The 15,046-nt window shown below is 51.3% G+C and overlaps 2 protein-coding genes across 2 annotated transcripts in view; one reads left to right on the forward strand and one right to left on the reverse strand.

Annotated features, from left to right (window-relative positions):
• The window catches only part of UBAP2 (ubiquitin associated protein 2), a 64,606-nt gene extending 57,763 nt beyond the window's left edge, over window positions 1–6,843 (forward strand). The window contains 6 exon segments of the mRNA XM_039566986.1: window positions 1,210–1,309; window positions 1,393–1,500; window positions 2,912–2,979; window positions 3,948–4,043; window positions 4,045–4,139; window positions 5,644–6,843. Of these exon segments, the coding sequence (XP_039422920.1) occupies window positions 1,210–1,309; window positions 1,393–1,500; window positions 2,912–2,979; window positions 3,948–4,043; window positions 4,045–4,139; window positions 5,644–5,830 (654 nt within the window). The 3' untranslated portion in view covers window positions 5,831–6,843.
• Window positions 6,844–9,377: 2,534 nt separating this feature from the next.
• The window catches only part of UBE2R2 (ubiquitin conjugating enzyme E2 R2), a 54,184-nt gene continuing 48,515 nt past the window's right edge, over window positions 9,378–15,046 (reverse strand). The window contains exons 4-5 of the mRNA XM_039567190.1: window positions 13,731–13,865; window positions 9,378–12,464 (exon numbers count right to left, since the gene is read on the reverse strand). Of these exons, the coding sequence (XP_039423124.1) occupies window positions 12,245–12,464; window positions 13,731–13,865 (355 nt within the window). The 3' untranslated portion in view covers window positions 9,378–12,244. The remainder of the gene's footprint in view (window positions 12,465–13,730; window positions 13,866–15,046) is intronic.

Genomic DNA, 15,046 nt, shown 5'->3' on the forward strand with positions numbered 1-15,046 from the left:
TTGGGTTGGAAAGTATCATCAAAGATCATCTCATTCCAATCCCCCTGCCATGGGCAGGGATACCTTCCACTAGACCAAGTTGCTCAGAGACCCACCCAGACTGACCTTGAACACTTTCAGGGATGGGCCATCCACATCTTCTCTGGGCAACCTGTGCCAGTGCCTCACAACCCTCATGGTGATGAATATTTTTCTTATAACTAGTCTAAATCTACCTTCTTTCAGTTTAAAACAGCTGCCCTTTGTCCTATCACTACAGAGCCTGATAAATTTTTTTCCCATCTTTCCTATAAGCCTTCAAGTGTAGAAAGGTCTCCCCAGAGCTTTCCTTTCTCTAGGATGAACGGCCCCAACTCTCAGCCCGTCCTCATGGGAGACAGGTGCTCATTCCTATGATCATCTTCGCGACCTCTTCTGGATCTGCTCTAACAGGTCCACAGCTTCCTCATACTGAGAACCCAGAGCTGGAGTCAGTATTCAGGTGGATTCTCATTAGAATGGAATAAAGTCAGTTTCCGCAGTCTGCAGGCAATCTCCAAAAATATGCAACATGAGAAAATACCTGCAGTCCCACCCAGAAGAAAAAAAAAGTAAAAGGCCAGAGCTCATGCACTCCTGTCCAAGTTCCTGTAAATAGATGACAGCTGCAGCTTGTGGATTTGGTATTCCTGAAAGCCCTTACTAGTCTCTGGAGAGTCAAGGGCAGACCCAAAGCTGAGTCAGTGAGCTGAGAGAGCATGGAGGGAGGAGACCCCATTAAGTCAGAAAGCAGGGCCTGGAAGTCTCAGGAGGAAAGAGGTTATTTGGGAAGAGGTGCTACTCCAGGCAGAAGGGTAGATGAGGCTATTTAGGGCCCTGTAGGGATAGTATTTTATGAACAGCCTCAGGCAGGAATTTTTGTTTACTTTGATTCTGTGGTTGTTCTTCTCAGGTTTGTGGGTAAAAATTTGCTGTTTACATTCAGCACATGAAAGAAACATGCAGCCTGTTCTGAGGGAGAGCTGCACTGCAATCACAGGGACAGCTCTAGGAGAAATCCTGGGGCACAAATCCACTATAGCAAGTTAACTGCTCTAAGCAGTGCCATGCCATCTCAGTCCTCCCAACTTCAGACTCTGCTCCTGACATGAGGTGGAAGGTGCCTTTCCCACAGGCAGAGGGAGCCTGTGTCCCACATAACGATGCTTTTTGTTCCCGTCCTTTGTCCAGGTGCCTCCAGCATCGGCTAAACAGCATGGAGTCAACCTGAACACAGCGTCGACTCCCTTCCAGCAGGCGAGTGGCTACGGCCAGCATGGCTACGGCACAGGTAAGCCCTGAGCCCCTGCTTCCCCGTGAGCGCCTGCAGCACCGCTTGCACACCGTAACTCCCTGTCTTGTGCACACCGGCAGGCTACGATGACTTAACACAGGGAACGGCAGCTGGAGATTACAGCAAAGGAGGCTACAGTGGGTCATCTCAAGCACAAAACAAATCTGCTGGCACTGGACCTGGGAAAGGTAACACTTCAAGACTGGAGGTTGCTCTGGAGTGGGATTTAGTAGGGCAAACTCCCAGTGCTGTGCAGTCAACACAGCAGCCAGCTCTAAACAGGGTCATGATCCAAGCTGTTTCTCCATCTCCCTTATACAAAATGCTTTTCTAATGGCACAGTTGTTCCTTCTAAACTCCATGGTTGAACTTTGCATAAGGATTTCTGTGGCTGATGCACAGCTTGGTCCAGTTATACATGGGAGAAATGGTAAGCTGTTTCCTAAGCCAAAGCTTTCTTTGCTGAAGAATATAGTGATCCTTCAACAGTGCTGTGTTTTTGAAACTTGAGCAGGTCAGTGCTGTTGCCGAAATGATCCTCTGCCAAATCATAGCTAGATTTTAAGTTTCTTGGTAGGCACCTGAGACAGCTGTGTGTTAGGAGCAGGGTGTGCACTTTACACATCTCTGGGCTGTCTAGCTGGTGCCTGTACACCCTGTAACTCATAGCATTGTGTCATGCCTGGAAATGTTTCCTTTGTGACCATAAAAGCTGAAGACTTTATCCAGCTTTATTTTACAAAAGCTTTATTCGGCACATGCTGGTTAGATCTGAGAAGTGTATACTGGGCTGCTTAGCACTAACTGGTTCATCCTTGTGCTCAAGCAGGTACCAAGCATTTGCTGTGCATTTGAAACACCAAGTGATCACACTCTCTCTAGTGGAGAAGCAATCAAGAAAGGAGCAGTGTCCAAGGAGGGTTACAAGCTTAGAGCAGTGCCCTTGAGCCCAATCCTCTGATTCACTGAACAAAGCAACTCTTGGATTTATTATGATCCAAGTGAAATGATCAGAGGCACCCTTTATAAAACTGTGAATAAGTGTCTGAGCCACCTTGATGGCGAGTGTTTCTGAGCCTGTTGTGGCACGAGCCAGTCCGGCTGGAAGCCAGTCTGAGCCAGTGACGCTGATTCTGTCAGGGCAGAGGAGCACTGCAGACCTCACTCTTCTGTAGGCTGTGAAAGGACAAGGGCCCAGATGTATAGGAGATGCTGAGTTTCACCAGTCAGGGCACTACTGGAAAGCTCTTAAATGCTTCAATAGAGCCGAATGCACGTCTGATCCTACGGAAAAGCTGGCTTTTTGTGAGTTTCATTGAGTGCTCAGTGCAGCCAGCTGCTGCCTGGTGTGCATTAGAATCTGAGTGTTAATGGCTGGGTTGTGGACCTGAGTGATTTATCCGAGTGGGCTTTTGCGGTGGGAACAAGAAGCTGAGCCCCTTCTTTTGCTCCCATGTGGGGTGCTGTGGGTCTGAGATCATGGAGAACCAGCAGGGCGGTGCATCCCCTGAAGCTGCCACAGGTGCCAGGAGCAAAGCTTGGGATTGTGCTGGCTGGGGAGGTGACATTCTCACTGTTGGTGGCATTTCTGTTTTCCAGGTGTTTCTGTGACCTCAAGTAACACGGGTGTGCCTGATATCAGCGGCTCAGTCTATAACAAGACTCAGGTGAGGAGTGCTGGACCCTCCTCCCTCAAGGCCCAAGGCTGATGATTTCTATTCCCAGGCTGGCCAGTCCCAGGGTCAGCAGGCCATGGCATCTCTGACACTGGCTCTGTTTACTGCTGGAGTGAAGCCTCATCCTCTCTCCCACAGTTCCTGTGGTGTCAGCTCCTGACAGCAGCTGCTGGCAGAGGCTCAGTGCTCCCTGTGCCCACACTATGCCAAGCCAGCAGTGTCCTGGGTGCAAATTAAGTTTCGGGTATTAGCATTTTTAGTTAAAATAGTCCCCTAAGCAGGTGAGTTGAGAGGCTGTTTGCTTTCCATCAGAGGGACCAGGCAGTAGTGACCACCTCTAACACCTGCAGGTCCCTGTCCCACACTCTCCTGTGGCCATTGCTCAGTGTGCAGCTTCCCAGGCAAAGCAGAAAGTGCTTTGACAAGCTGTGGTGTGCATTGGGCTTATGTCCAGCTCCTGTTTCCTCCTCCCTGCGCCGTCAGCAGGGAAAGTCGGTGTCTGGCTGTGATCCATGCTTACAGGTAGGAAGCCAGCTGTCAGCTCCATGCTTAGGGGTCAAGCTTTGGCCAGCAGGAGAAAAATACTGCTGCAAGTTCCTGTGTTTTTGTTGGGCTGCCCTGGATAAGTTGAATAATTCTAGGCTGAGCCCACTCAGTGGGAGGAGGACTGATTAGGCAGCTGCTGCCATCCCATGTCCCTCTGAATGAAATGAGGTCGGGGATAAAACCCACAATGTCTTGTGAAAATAAAAATGTCAAGAGCCATTAGTGCAGAAGTATGAGGGAGAACAGGAGCTGAAACTCATCCTCTGGTGTGCTTGCAGGTATTCAATGTGACTTGGCTTCCTCGTGGGGTAGGTGAAAGGTTCAGGTGATGTGTGTTTGGGCCAGTCTTGTTCTGGTCTGGTTGGGGCTACTCACACCAGTCTCTGACGCTGTGCCCACTGTCCCCTGTGCAGACATTCGACAAGCAGGGATTCCATGCTGGCACTCCACCTCCCTTCAGCCTGCCTTCTGCTCTCGGATCGACTGGGCCCCTGAACCCTGGTGCTGCCCCGGGGTATGCTCCAGCCCCATTTCTCCATATCCTCCCTGCACATCAGCAGCCTCATTCCCAGATGCTGCATCACCACCTTCAGCAGGATGGGCAGGTGAGTCAGCCCCTTCTGCCTCTACAGCATTCCCAAGAGCACGTTGCTCCCCCATCCCAGCAGGGTCTCAGGGTGTTTGTTTCCTTCTGTTGTTTGCTTTGCTCCCCGGGAAAGGGCCTTGGCAGCAGTGGCTGTTGACCAGCTTGGGGAGGGAACCTCATGAAGTTCAGCAAGGGGAAATGCCTGTCCCTTGGGAGAAAACAGCCCCGTGCACCGGTGTATGTCAGGGACCACCCAGCTGGAAAGCAGCTCAGCAGCAAAGTCCCTGGAGGGCCTGGTGGGCATAAGTTGACCATGAGCCACCAATGTGCCCTTGCAACAAAAAAGACCAACGGGATCCTGAGCTGCACCAGGCATGGCATTGCCAGCAGTGAAGGGAACTGATCCCTGCCCTCTGCTCAGCCCTGGTGAGGCCACAGCTGCAGCATCGTGTCAGTTCTTGGCTCCCCACTGTGGGAGAGATGTGGATGTATTGGAGAGTGTCCAGTGAAGGACTGACAAAGGGGCTGGATCATGTCTCCTGTGAGGAAAGGCTCAGGGAGCTGGGACAGTTCAGCCTGGAGACCACTGAGAGGGGATCTCATCGATGTACAGAAAGGGAAGATGTAAAGAGGATGGAGCCAGGCTCCTTTTAGTGGCGTCCAGTGACAGGAACAGGGGTGAGGAGTACAAACTGGAACACAAGAGATTCCCTCTGAATATCAGAGAAAATGTTTTTGCTGGGATGGTGACCAAGCACTGCCCAGAAAGCTGGTGGAGTCTCCATCCTTGAAGTTGTCTGAAGATGGTGCTGGGCAGCTGGCTGTGGGTGATCCTGCTTGAGCAAAGGGTTTGGGCAAGATAACTCAAGAGATCCCTGCCAGCCTCAGCCAGGCTTTGACTGTGTGGAGAGTCCATCCCGCTGTGGACTGGGGAGGGATAGTTTGTGGGGTGTGAAGCCAAGGCAGGCGCTGCTGTCCCCTGTCTGTGGGAGGAGGGCAGGATGTGAGCACTTGTGCTGTGATTCTGGGGAAAAATCAAGCACCCCCTTGAAGCTTGCATGTCAGCTCTGATCTGGTTTCACCTGCATGTGTGTTTACTTTCCTAAACCCTAAATATTCCCTGAAAAAAACACTGTTCAGCCTTGGAGTCCAGTCATAGGACATGATTTTGCACTCCAAGTGTGTGACATCCTTGTCTGGTGTGCCACCTCAGCTCACCTTGGGAAAGCTCCTTTGCTGTGCCTGGCCCTGCTCCTCATTTCCCTTGTGCTTGAGCCTGTTGTGGGTGGGAGACAGTGGGGTGGTGCATCCCCAAGCTCCTGCTTGGTGTGTCCATGGTTGCTTGGCCTGGACTGTGGGATGTAGAGATGGTGCAGGGCAGAAACAGAGCTGTTCAAGGGGAAGCATTGCTGTGCTGCTGGGTGTCAGGGCTGTCTCTGGCCATGTTGGGGTGGGCTTGTCTTCTTGGGATTGCTGGTGCTATGGCAGCTGATGCCCCTGTCTCCTTTGTTTCCCATTTCTAGGGTGGATCTGGCCAACGCAACCAACCCAGCACCATGCAGCAAAAGTCTCAGGCTACCAAAACCGCCTATGGCACTTCTCCATACTGGACAAACTAAATCCAAAACTGGGGAGGGGGGAGAGAATGAAAGGAGAGGAAGAAGAAAAAAAAAAAAAAGAAAACAAAAGAAAAGAGAAAAAAGAAAATAAAAGCCGAAGCCCATTCCTGGAATTATTAGGAAAAGTTAACTGCTCAGCCAAATGTCTGTGCGGGGAGAACTGCAGCCAGCCAGCCAGCTATCCTCTGTGTGACTCGCCTGCTTCCTCTTTGAGTTGCTGTTATATGTAATATATTTATGTATGTATTTGTAAATGTAATAGAGCCTAAATGTGGTTTTCTGCATCTTGCAGCCTCTTTTATTTTCTTTGTAGGAAAACTAATTATTCATATTCCATCTGCACCAGGGCATCCTTCTTTGTTTGTTTTTTGTTTTAAGCTCTATGGGTTTTGTAACTCTGTCAGACAAAAACAAACTGCGCCTTTTTTTGGAGCTGGAGCCCTTTTATTTAATGCAGTTCTAAATTCAGACAAATAAGGAGACCTGCCCTCTAAAAAATCCAAATCAGGGTGTGTCCTGTTGGTTTGATTTTACCCCCCGGCCCCCAATATAGCTGTTATTTTAGAGGGGGAAAATAAAAGAAAAAAATGTTTTGTAGGCCTTCCCCTTTCTTTCATTTCCTCCCTGCCTCCCTCTCGCTGTGGAAGACAAGCTCTTGTGGGCAGTTTCATCACTGTGGCCTTGAGCTACAGTCTCAACTTTAAATTTTTCAATTTTTTAATAATAATTAAAAAAAAAGGACAGGGTTTTATTTTTTGTTTGTGGGGGGGTTTTTTGTTGTTGGTGTTGTTTTTCTCTAGCAAGAGAGTTTGGATGGCTCAGTGTGTCCTGGAACCTCCTTTGCATCATTAGAGGCAAAAACTATGTAGCGGTTTCTTAAATAAAAGTATAAGCTGTGTCTTGTACCTCTTTTTGCCCTGAGCCACCTTCCCAGGAAAGCCAGAGCTACTGGATGGAAACTTCATCTGTCCCTCCCCACTTTTTTTAAAACAAAGACCTTGGAGGCAACTCCTGGTCCTTCTTGTCCTGCACCAGTGCGGTGAATGTTCTAGGAGTTTTAATTTCTTTATAGCCCTTCCTCCACCTAATAAAGATCTGAGCATATCACTGGTGTTTGTCTGCATTTTCAAAGGCTCCAGGAGCAGTTTAACTTCTACAGCCTGTCCCTTTCCACCTGCTCCTGCAACAGCAGCCAAGCTGGGAGGGTAAGAGCAGCAGGTGGGTTTGACAATGGTGAGTTCATCTGTGTGCTGAGAGCTCTCAGGCACCCGCAGCAGGGATGGGATCCAGGGCAGCACCCTCATTCCTGCCATGAGCATCCTGTCTCTGCTTTTGGTGTCTCCTGGGGTGGTGCTCTGAGTCCCTGCGAGCAGCTGGGATTGGTAAGGACGGAGCACAGCTGCAGCTCTGCCCTCTCTCTTTGCCACGAGGTCCACGGGCTCCACTGGGAGGAAGGGCAGGTGTTGACGGTTCTTGAGGGAAGTCTTCTGCCCCAGGCTTATCCTTCTGATCGTCCTGTCCCCATGTGGTAGAGGAGGTGTGTAAATGTGAAGCACACAACAGGCAAGGGGCTTTTTTTCTTTCAGGATCCATAAGAAAAAAGAAGTCTCTTTCTACCCTGTTACCAGCTCTTGGGCCCTGTGAGACCCAGTTGTCACCCTACCTTCCCCCAGCCTCTGAACGGCACAAGAACTAAAAATGGCATTCCTCTGCCCTTGCTCAGGTTTTGATGCTGGTTGAACTTCAACAGCTGCTCCAAGCCCTTGGCAGCTGCTGCCCCACTGCCACGAGCTTTGAGGCCTGAATGTCAAGGAGAGCAAAAATGTTTCTGCAGGCTGGGGCTTGTCAGCCTGTACAAGGCTGCAGTAGCAGCTGAGCCCTCACAGCAGCAGCCCCTTGTTTACCCCCTTCAAAACAGACCTCCCCAGAGCTGCCTTGACACTCTTGAGGTCTTGTTTATAGACAAGCTTGTTTATAGCTGCCCCGTGGGTGTAGCTCAGTTCTTGCATGTGTGTCACAGTCCAGAAGCAGCTGGAGCTGGGGAAAGGCAACAGGTGAGAGTTGGTGCCAGCCACGAGCAGCCCCTGAGCCTCAGGTCCCACACCTTCCCAGCTACTCTAGGGTCCTGCCCGCAGGAGAGCATTGCCTTCAGCCGCAGGCAGGCTCCTCTCCTCTCCTCTCCTCTCCTCTCCTCTCCTCTCCTCTCCTCTCCTCTCCTCTCCTCTCCTCTCCTCTCCTCTCCTCTCCTCTCCTCTCCTCTCCTCTCCTCTCCTCTCCTCTCCTCTCCTCTCCTCTCCTCTCCTCTCCTCTCCTCTCCTCTCCTCTCCTCTCCTCTCCTCTCCTCTCCTCTCCTCTCCTCTCCTCTCCTCTCCTCTCCTCTCCTCTCCTCTCCTCTCCTCTCCTCTCCTCTCCTCTCCTCTCCTCTCCTCTCCTCTCCTCTCCTCTCCTCTCCTCTCCTCTCCTCTCCTCTCCTCTCCTCTCCTCTCCTCTCCTCTCCTCTCCTCTCCTCTCCTCTCCTCTCCTCTCCTCTCCTCTCCTCTCCTCTCCTCTCCTCTCCTCTCCTCTCCTCTCCTCTCCTCTCCTCTCCTCTCCTCTCAACAGAATGTTTCTCCCTTTCCCTACACTGTCACTTCAGCAGAACTTGGCCTGTAGCAATTTCCTCTCTAAGCCCTGTTCCACTGATGGCAGAGCTGAGGTTGCCCAGCTGCACTTGGCCATCAAGGAAAGGAGGGGAAACCCTCCTTCACAGCCTCCAGGGCTTACCCAGTGCGGGGTGGGCTGGAGCCTTTGCCCTGCCTTCAGTCCCATGCTGCTGCTGGAGGAAGCAGCTACTGGCAGTTGTGGGCAGCCCAGTGCTGTGGGGTCAGGCAGGAGCTACAGGCAGGCCAGATCCCAGACAGCACCACCGCTCCTGGTCCTATTCCCCAGTATGGAGACTCCTTTGGGAAGGCAGCTCCAAAAGGCCATCACCCTTCCTCCAACTCAGCTGTGCAGCAGAAGCACTTGGGCCCCAGCCACATTTGACTCAGCAGTTGCTGTGCTGCCATCCATACCAAGTGCAGCCAGTGCAACTCCCTGACACTTGTCCTGCTCATTTTAGCTTGACTGCAGCAGCCGGGGCACTGCAAACACCCTGCTCACCTCCTGAGCCTGCAGGGAACAGCGTGGGACAGGCAGGGCTGGCACCCGGGAGGGCTAGCAGCCATGGCCTCAATTTTTCTGCCAAAGCGGCTCCCTGACCCAGCGGTCGAACTCCTCCTCCACCGTGTCCAACCCTTTCAGGAGCACCATGCCCCTGCCCTGCCAGGGCAGAGGCCAGCAGCAGTGGTGGAGTCCTGCATCCCTGCTCCAGTCACATGAATTCATGAACAACCTTCTCACTGGTCTCCCCCTTCCTGACTTGGGAAGACTAAATATAACTGCAAAGCTCTGGCCTTTTGCCAAAGTCCTTCTCTAAATCAGTTTGTTCTTCAGTCTCAGGTGCACACAGCAGCTTTATTTTGCGATAAAAGTATAGATTATTTATGTATAAATATGCCTAGTGATACCATGGCAGCAATGAACTCATCAACAGCTGTTATACAAAGCTTTGAGTAACCCATGCGACCAGCTCAAACATGAAAGTAACAGCACAGAGATATTTTCATTTCATATTTTTATTAGTAGACAGATGTGCAGAAAAGACAAAATATAACTACTGAAGGAGAAGACAACACAAAAATGCATCAGTTAATTCTTTCTGGTAAATTATACTGAAGAAAAAAAGGAAAAGATCTGGGAGTTCAGCTAAGAAAACTACTAAGAAATCTAGTGTACCCTGCTGGTTTCAGAATGGTTGAAAACTGCATTTGAAGGGACATGTAGTTGCAAATGTAAACGCTAATATTGGCTGAAACAGAAGAAACAGGGTTAAGAAAAAACCAGAATACACAGAGCAGGTAAACATTTTTCTGCAATCTCTTAAATAGTTTCAAAAAAATCCCCTCATACTTCAGTTGTATTTCAAAAAAAGGAAACCAGCAAGTCAACAAGCAATGACACTGCACAGGACAGTGGGGAAGAGAAATTAGTCTGGTTAATGTCAGAGCTCTCAAAAGAGGTTGCTTTTTTGTCATTAAAAAAGGGTAACAGAAGAGTCATAATAATGCATCTTACAACACCAAGCTTGGAAATACAAGTCACTGGAGAGTATACAGTGAAGACGGTCAAAAGTACAAGGGAAATCCTGAAAGATGCAGTATCCTCATTTCCAACCAAGTCATCAGCAAAGCCAGTGTTGCCACACTCTGCTCCTTCACCCCCCCAGCCGCCTGAAAGCCGGAGGTTGGTGCCCCTGCCCTGGTGTGGCCCCGAGTCCAGTTCTGCAGCCGGGAGCATCAGGGGCCCATTTGCCAACCCTGGCGGTGCCCTCTCAGGGCTGGTGTGAAGCCGGGGGTGTACCACACTGTCACTAGACACAGGGGAGCCCCGCTGCCGGCTCCAAAAAGCACTTGGGGCTGAGTCAGTCCTTGCTGGAAGAAGGCTGACACCTCAGGAGGGTGCAGCTGCCTTCCCAGATAACATGCAAGCAGGAAGGCAGTCGACCGAGGGAGCGTCGGGGACGAGGAATCGCCACTGGGCTGCCTTCACTGCCTGCGGCCAGAGGGATGCACCGCCGGCGCAGGGACTGTCCCTGCAAACCCCAGCCAAGCAACATTTTGGAAAGAGATCTGCCTCCCTCACTTCATGCTGAGCTCCGAAGGCCTTCCTCTCCTCTCCTCTCTCCTCTCCTCTCCTCTCCTCTCCTTTCCTCTCGCTCCGGGCAGCGCACTCGGAGCATTTGCTCAGTCTCGCCCCCGGACGAAGCCACGGAGCGGATCCAGAACAAAGCCTGTTCCCACCGGAGCACCCTCGAGGGACCGCAGCTGGTGACGTACCATGGAAAACCCTGAGATACATGGAGGGGAGGCGCAGGCTCTGGTCAGGGTGATGCCTCTGTACCTGTGGGGACCGAGGGTCTCGCCCAAGCAGGGCCAGCACCTCCGATCTGCTCCCGGGGCTGCCAGGCCCGGCTGCCGATGCAAGGATCATGCGAAAGGGGACTCGGGGCACGGCACCACAGCCAAACACGAGCACGCTGCAGCGGGGGGACGGCGCCGAGGGCCTGAGCGTTCTGAGACAGGAACATGCGGGATCGCTCTGCCCACGACGGAGCGCCCTAAGCTCTGCCAGGGGCTCCCAAAAACATGCGGGAAGCTGAGATCGGGGCACCAGCTGAAGCACGTTACTGAAGAGCCTGTGAAAACCTGCTGCTGGCCTGCTCTGCTGTGGGGCTGCACACGCCCCTGTGCCCCAGGGAGCCGGGCAGGGGGAGCCCGGACACCCCCGCGGGCACCAAGGCGAGCTCCGAACTCCGCCGGCCCCGCAGAGCCCGCACCTGCCCACAGGTGACCTACACAAGCGACAGAAGGCGGCTCCAGCTGCTCAGGGCTGCGGCTGCAGGAAGCAAGGGCTGCCGGCCAGCAAGGGGCAGGAGGCTGCTGGTCTGTCCCATTGCCAAAAATACGGCCAGCATGAAGGGTGGCCCGCTGGGCAGCAGGATGCACAGCTGCTCTCCTTCGTCCGGAGCGGGGGGCAGCTGGCAGCAGATCTCAGCACAACAGCTAAACTGAACTCTTTCAACCCTATTCTAGTCTGGAAGGAGGGGGAAGAAAGAAAAAAAAAGAAAAAAAAAAAAGAAAAAAAAAAAAGCAACCCAGGGCTCAGTTGTACAGACCTGAAGTGTTAAGTGTTTATTTTAGGGTTCATATCACAAGCCTTTTCCAGAGACAAAGCTGATTGTGCCCTCTGGGGCTCCAGGGACCAGCTATTTCCTAACTTAGCAGGCTGAAAAGGAATACTGTACCTTTCAGTGACAACCCATCAAGCTCAACACACAGTAGCTTTACACTCTCCGCCCCACACCTTATAAAGGAAAAGCCACCACCACAAGGCTAAACGAATGTACACACGCTATTACTGTAAATGGAGCAGCTAAACCTTGGCAATTTGCTTCGTGGGGATTTTTTTTTCTTCCCAGTAAATGCAGCACTTGAGCTCCCAAAAACCCGGCTTCCAATGGGTTTGTTCCAGCTTTAAATACATTAAACATCTCAATGCAAGACTGTATTTAATTCAAGAATCTAAACAGAAGCAAACCTGTTTTGCTGTGAGCGTTTTGTAGAGAAGTGAAAAGGGGAGTTCTTTTTTAAAAAGAAATCGTAATACAGTGATGAAAGGGTTAAGAATGCAAGAATTCAGACATTCTGTGGAGGGTCTCTAAGAGGTCCATAAAAAAGGAGCGAACAGATCCATACAACAGGAGACAGCAGGAGACAAAGTTTTGTGTTGGGTTTTTTTTTTTTTTTTTTTTTTTTTTTTTTTTTTTGACACCCCCCCCCACTTTTTTGCTGGACTGCTGCTAGGTTACCGCTGCTCCCTTCTGGCCTGAGTCGGCAGGGCAGTACAGGGGCATAGAGGGAGCAGGTCACGACTCCTCGTTGCCAGAATCATCATCATCGTAACAGTCGGCATCCTCCTCCTCCTCATCTTCATCGTCAATGTCGTCATCGTACAAGTCGTCATAAAGCAAATCTGAACTGTTGTCATTGGAAGGCACTTTAGTTTTGATGCAGTACTCTGCCAGTGTAGTGGGAACCTTCACACCATCCTTCTCTGCCTCAGCTTTGGTAGCCAAAACCTGTTTCCTGTGGGGAGAAGGACACAGCAGGAACATAAGCAGGGCTGTGTGCCTGCGGCTCAACTCCCCACCCTCCCTCCAGGCCCTGCCCAGCCTTCCTGGCAGCTCAGGGTCGGGGGAGCTGAGGTTTGCAGGAAGCACCACAAGCAGCACTGGAAACAATTTGGTTCCTGCAGTCCCGGGTCTGGGAGCATGCCAAGGGTGTTTGCAGCACACACACACACTCAGCAACACATGAAATCAGTTATTCCACAGGGCTCCGCATTAGAGACTTGCCAGCGGCCAAAGCAAATTCCGTTCGCTACCGTGATGGTCATGGATTTCCTAGAATGATTTATTGACTCTGCTGCTGACAACTCTTCCACAGTGTGCTCAAAACTGCAATTCCCACAAGCCTTTCACAGCTCTCAGCTCCCATTGGAGAGTCAGAGCATCTGGGGCACATGGCAGCACCCCAGGACACAGGCCTGGCTGCTGCCTCCCAGCAGGGAGGAGCAGATGGCAGCCTGTCCCCTCACCCACCCACTGCTTGTCAGTCTGCCATTCCCTGTGTGGAATACACCCAGCTCTGCTGGAGCCGAGGGAGCTGCAGAATTCTCTGCACAGACAGAGCCCCGCTGGCCCCACGCAGGACCTCATCCTGCCTGCCCAGCTGGCAGAGACAATGCCAATGCAGCCTTGTGCCAGCAGTCCTGCTCCAGGCTAGGCTGTCCCTCCACAGCAGCCCTGGCCCACGTTCACATCATCCCCCTGCAGCTCCTGACGAACCATGGACTTCTGCAAGGGCAGCAATGAGCAGTGCCTCCAGCTAATCCAACCCCACACTGCAAGCCCTTGACAAATCCTGTTGATGCTCCTTTGAATTGGAGGGACAAGATTATGATTCATGCATGCTTTAAGCACAGAAATTAGTAGGATGCAGTCAGTTTGCATCACATCCCAAGCAATGCATGGCTCAAAGACAAGCAGGGACTTCGACTGGAATTTACTAGTAGCCAATAGGTTTTGCAGGGCATCACGACATATTAGTCTGAAAGAAGAACAATTTAAAGACGTATCAGTCCAGTCCTCCTGCCCCAGAAGTTTGCACTGCTTCTGTGTACTGAAAAGTCTGGAGGGACCAGAAGCATGGACTTCGAATAAGACACTGAAATTAATTTCTGAATTAAATTCTACTGCATGAAGCTGGTTTCAGCAAATTCTAGAAGCAGCCTGTTAGATAGGATTCAAAGGAGGAGCCCAGCAGCCCAGCATCACACACTGCAAAGCTTACCTTATGATTTCAGCATACTCCTTGTCTTTTCCTTTACTGTCCCTCCATTTCCTGAACATGACTGACGCATCCACATTGGCTGGAGAGAATGTGTTGGGCTCATTAAGCAAAGAGATTACACTCAGTAAGATAGTCCTGGAAGAGGTAACCACAACAGCAGAGTCAGAGCTAATGCATTCATGGATTCTGGATGCCCACAACTTCTTTAGGTATTGCATCATAAACTTGTTTAAAGTTAAGTCTTAAGCTGAGGACAGTGTTTTAAGTGAGAGCAGATATTTATGAACCTCAGACTCTGGTCATTGGTGTAGGGAAGGTGATACAACACAAATCTCATGTAACTACAGACCATCGTGTCTGTGCATGTGCTTGAGGCAGGGCAGCAGGCAAAGCTACAATCAGACCAGAATTCAGCTCATCTGCACCATCCACAGATGGTGTGGGGCTGGAAACCTGCTCTGTAAGCTGATCCTGGTAGCTTGCAGCCTCCAGAAGAAAGCCAGGCTGTTTGCCTGCCACCACTATGACCCAAGGCCATCAGAATGCTGCACTGCTTTTCCCCTGCCCTGCTGGGTGGGGGGAGGCTGAGGTTGGGGCACATGTCTCCTCTCCTCAGCTCGTGCCCCATTCAGGCTGCAGCAGCAGCTCTCGAGCACAGCAAGGGGAGGACAGTGGAGATGCTTTTCAAGCCCAAGAAAAGCGCCAGGGCCCAATGGGATTCAGCTGCTGGTACTAAGCAGAGCCAACATGAGCCAGTCACGTAACCCTGGCAGGCAGCAGGCAGACAGCCTTCTGGGATTTCTAGCCAGGTGCTGTGCTCTGCTGGCATTTACCAGCTGCAAACACCATCCTCTTGCCCAGAGCTTTCTCCTGCAGTTCCTAGAACCTTTGCACTTGAGAGATGCAGCCTTTGCTGCTCAGGCAGTGCCCCAACCAGCACAAACACCCACACCCAGCCACGGGCTGTGGCTGCCCCCACAGCAGTCACCTGTCTCAGTGGTCCTGCCAGCAACAGCTTCCCTTTCAAGTGGAAGGGACAAACAAGAGACAGGGAATAGTTCTTGAAGCACAGAATTACCTAACAGCCACCTCACAGACCTTGATTAAAGGAGACTGAGAGCCGCAGTTGCGTTTGCACTGATTTAGCGGCATGTTCAGAGCACATCTACCAGATCATGTTTCTGGGTACAATTCCAGGAAATGCCTGGTCATTTGGATACTGAGTATCTTGAAAGGTTTTGAAAATAAACACTTGTGTCTGGACAGACTGTTCAGTACAGCTATCAAGAGAGTCTTACACAATTTATTTTCTAAAT

This window comes from Corvus cornix, chromosome Z (assembly GCF_000738735.6).
Source record: "Corvus cornix cornix isolate S_Up_H32 chromosome Z, ASM73873v5, whole genome shotgun sequence".
Taxonomy (NCBI): Eukaryota; Metazoa; Chordata; class Aves; order Passeriformes; family Corvidae; genus Corvus; species Corvus cornix.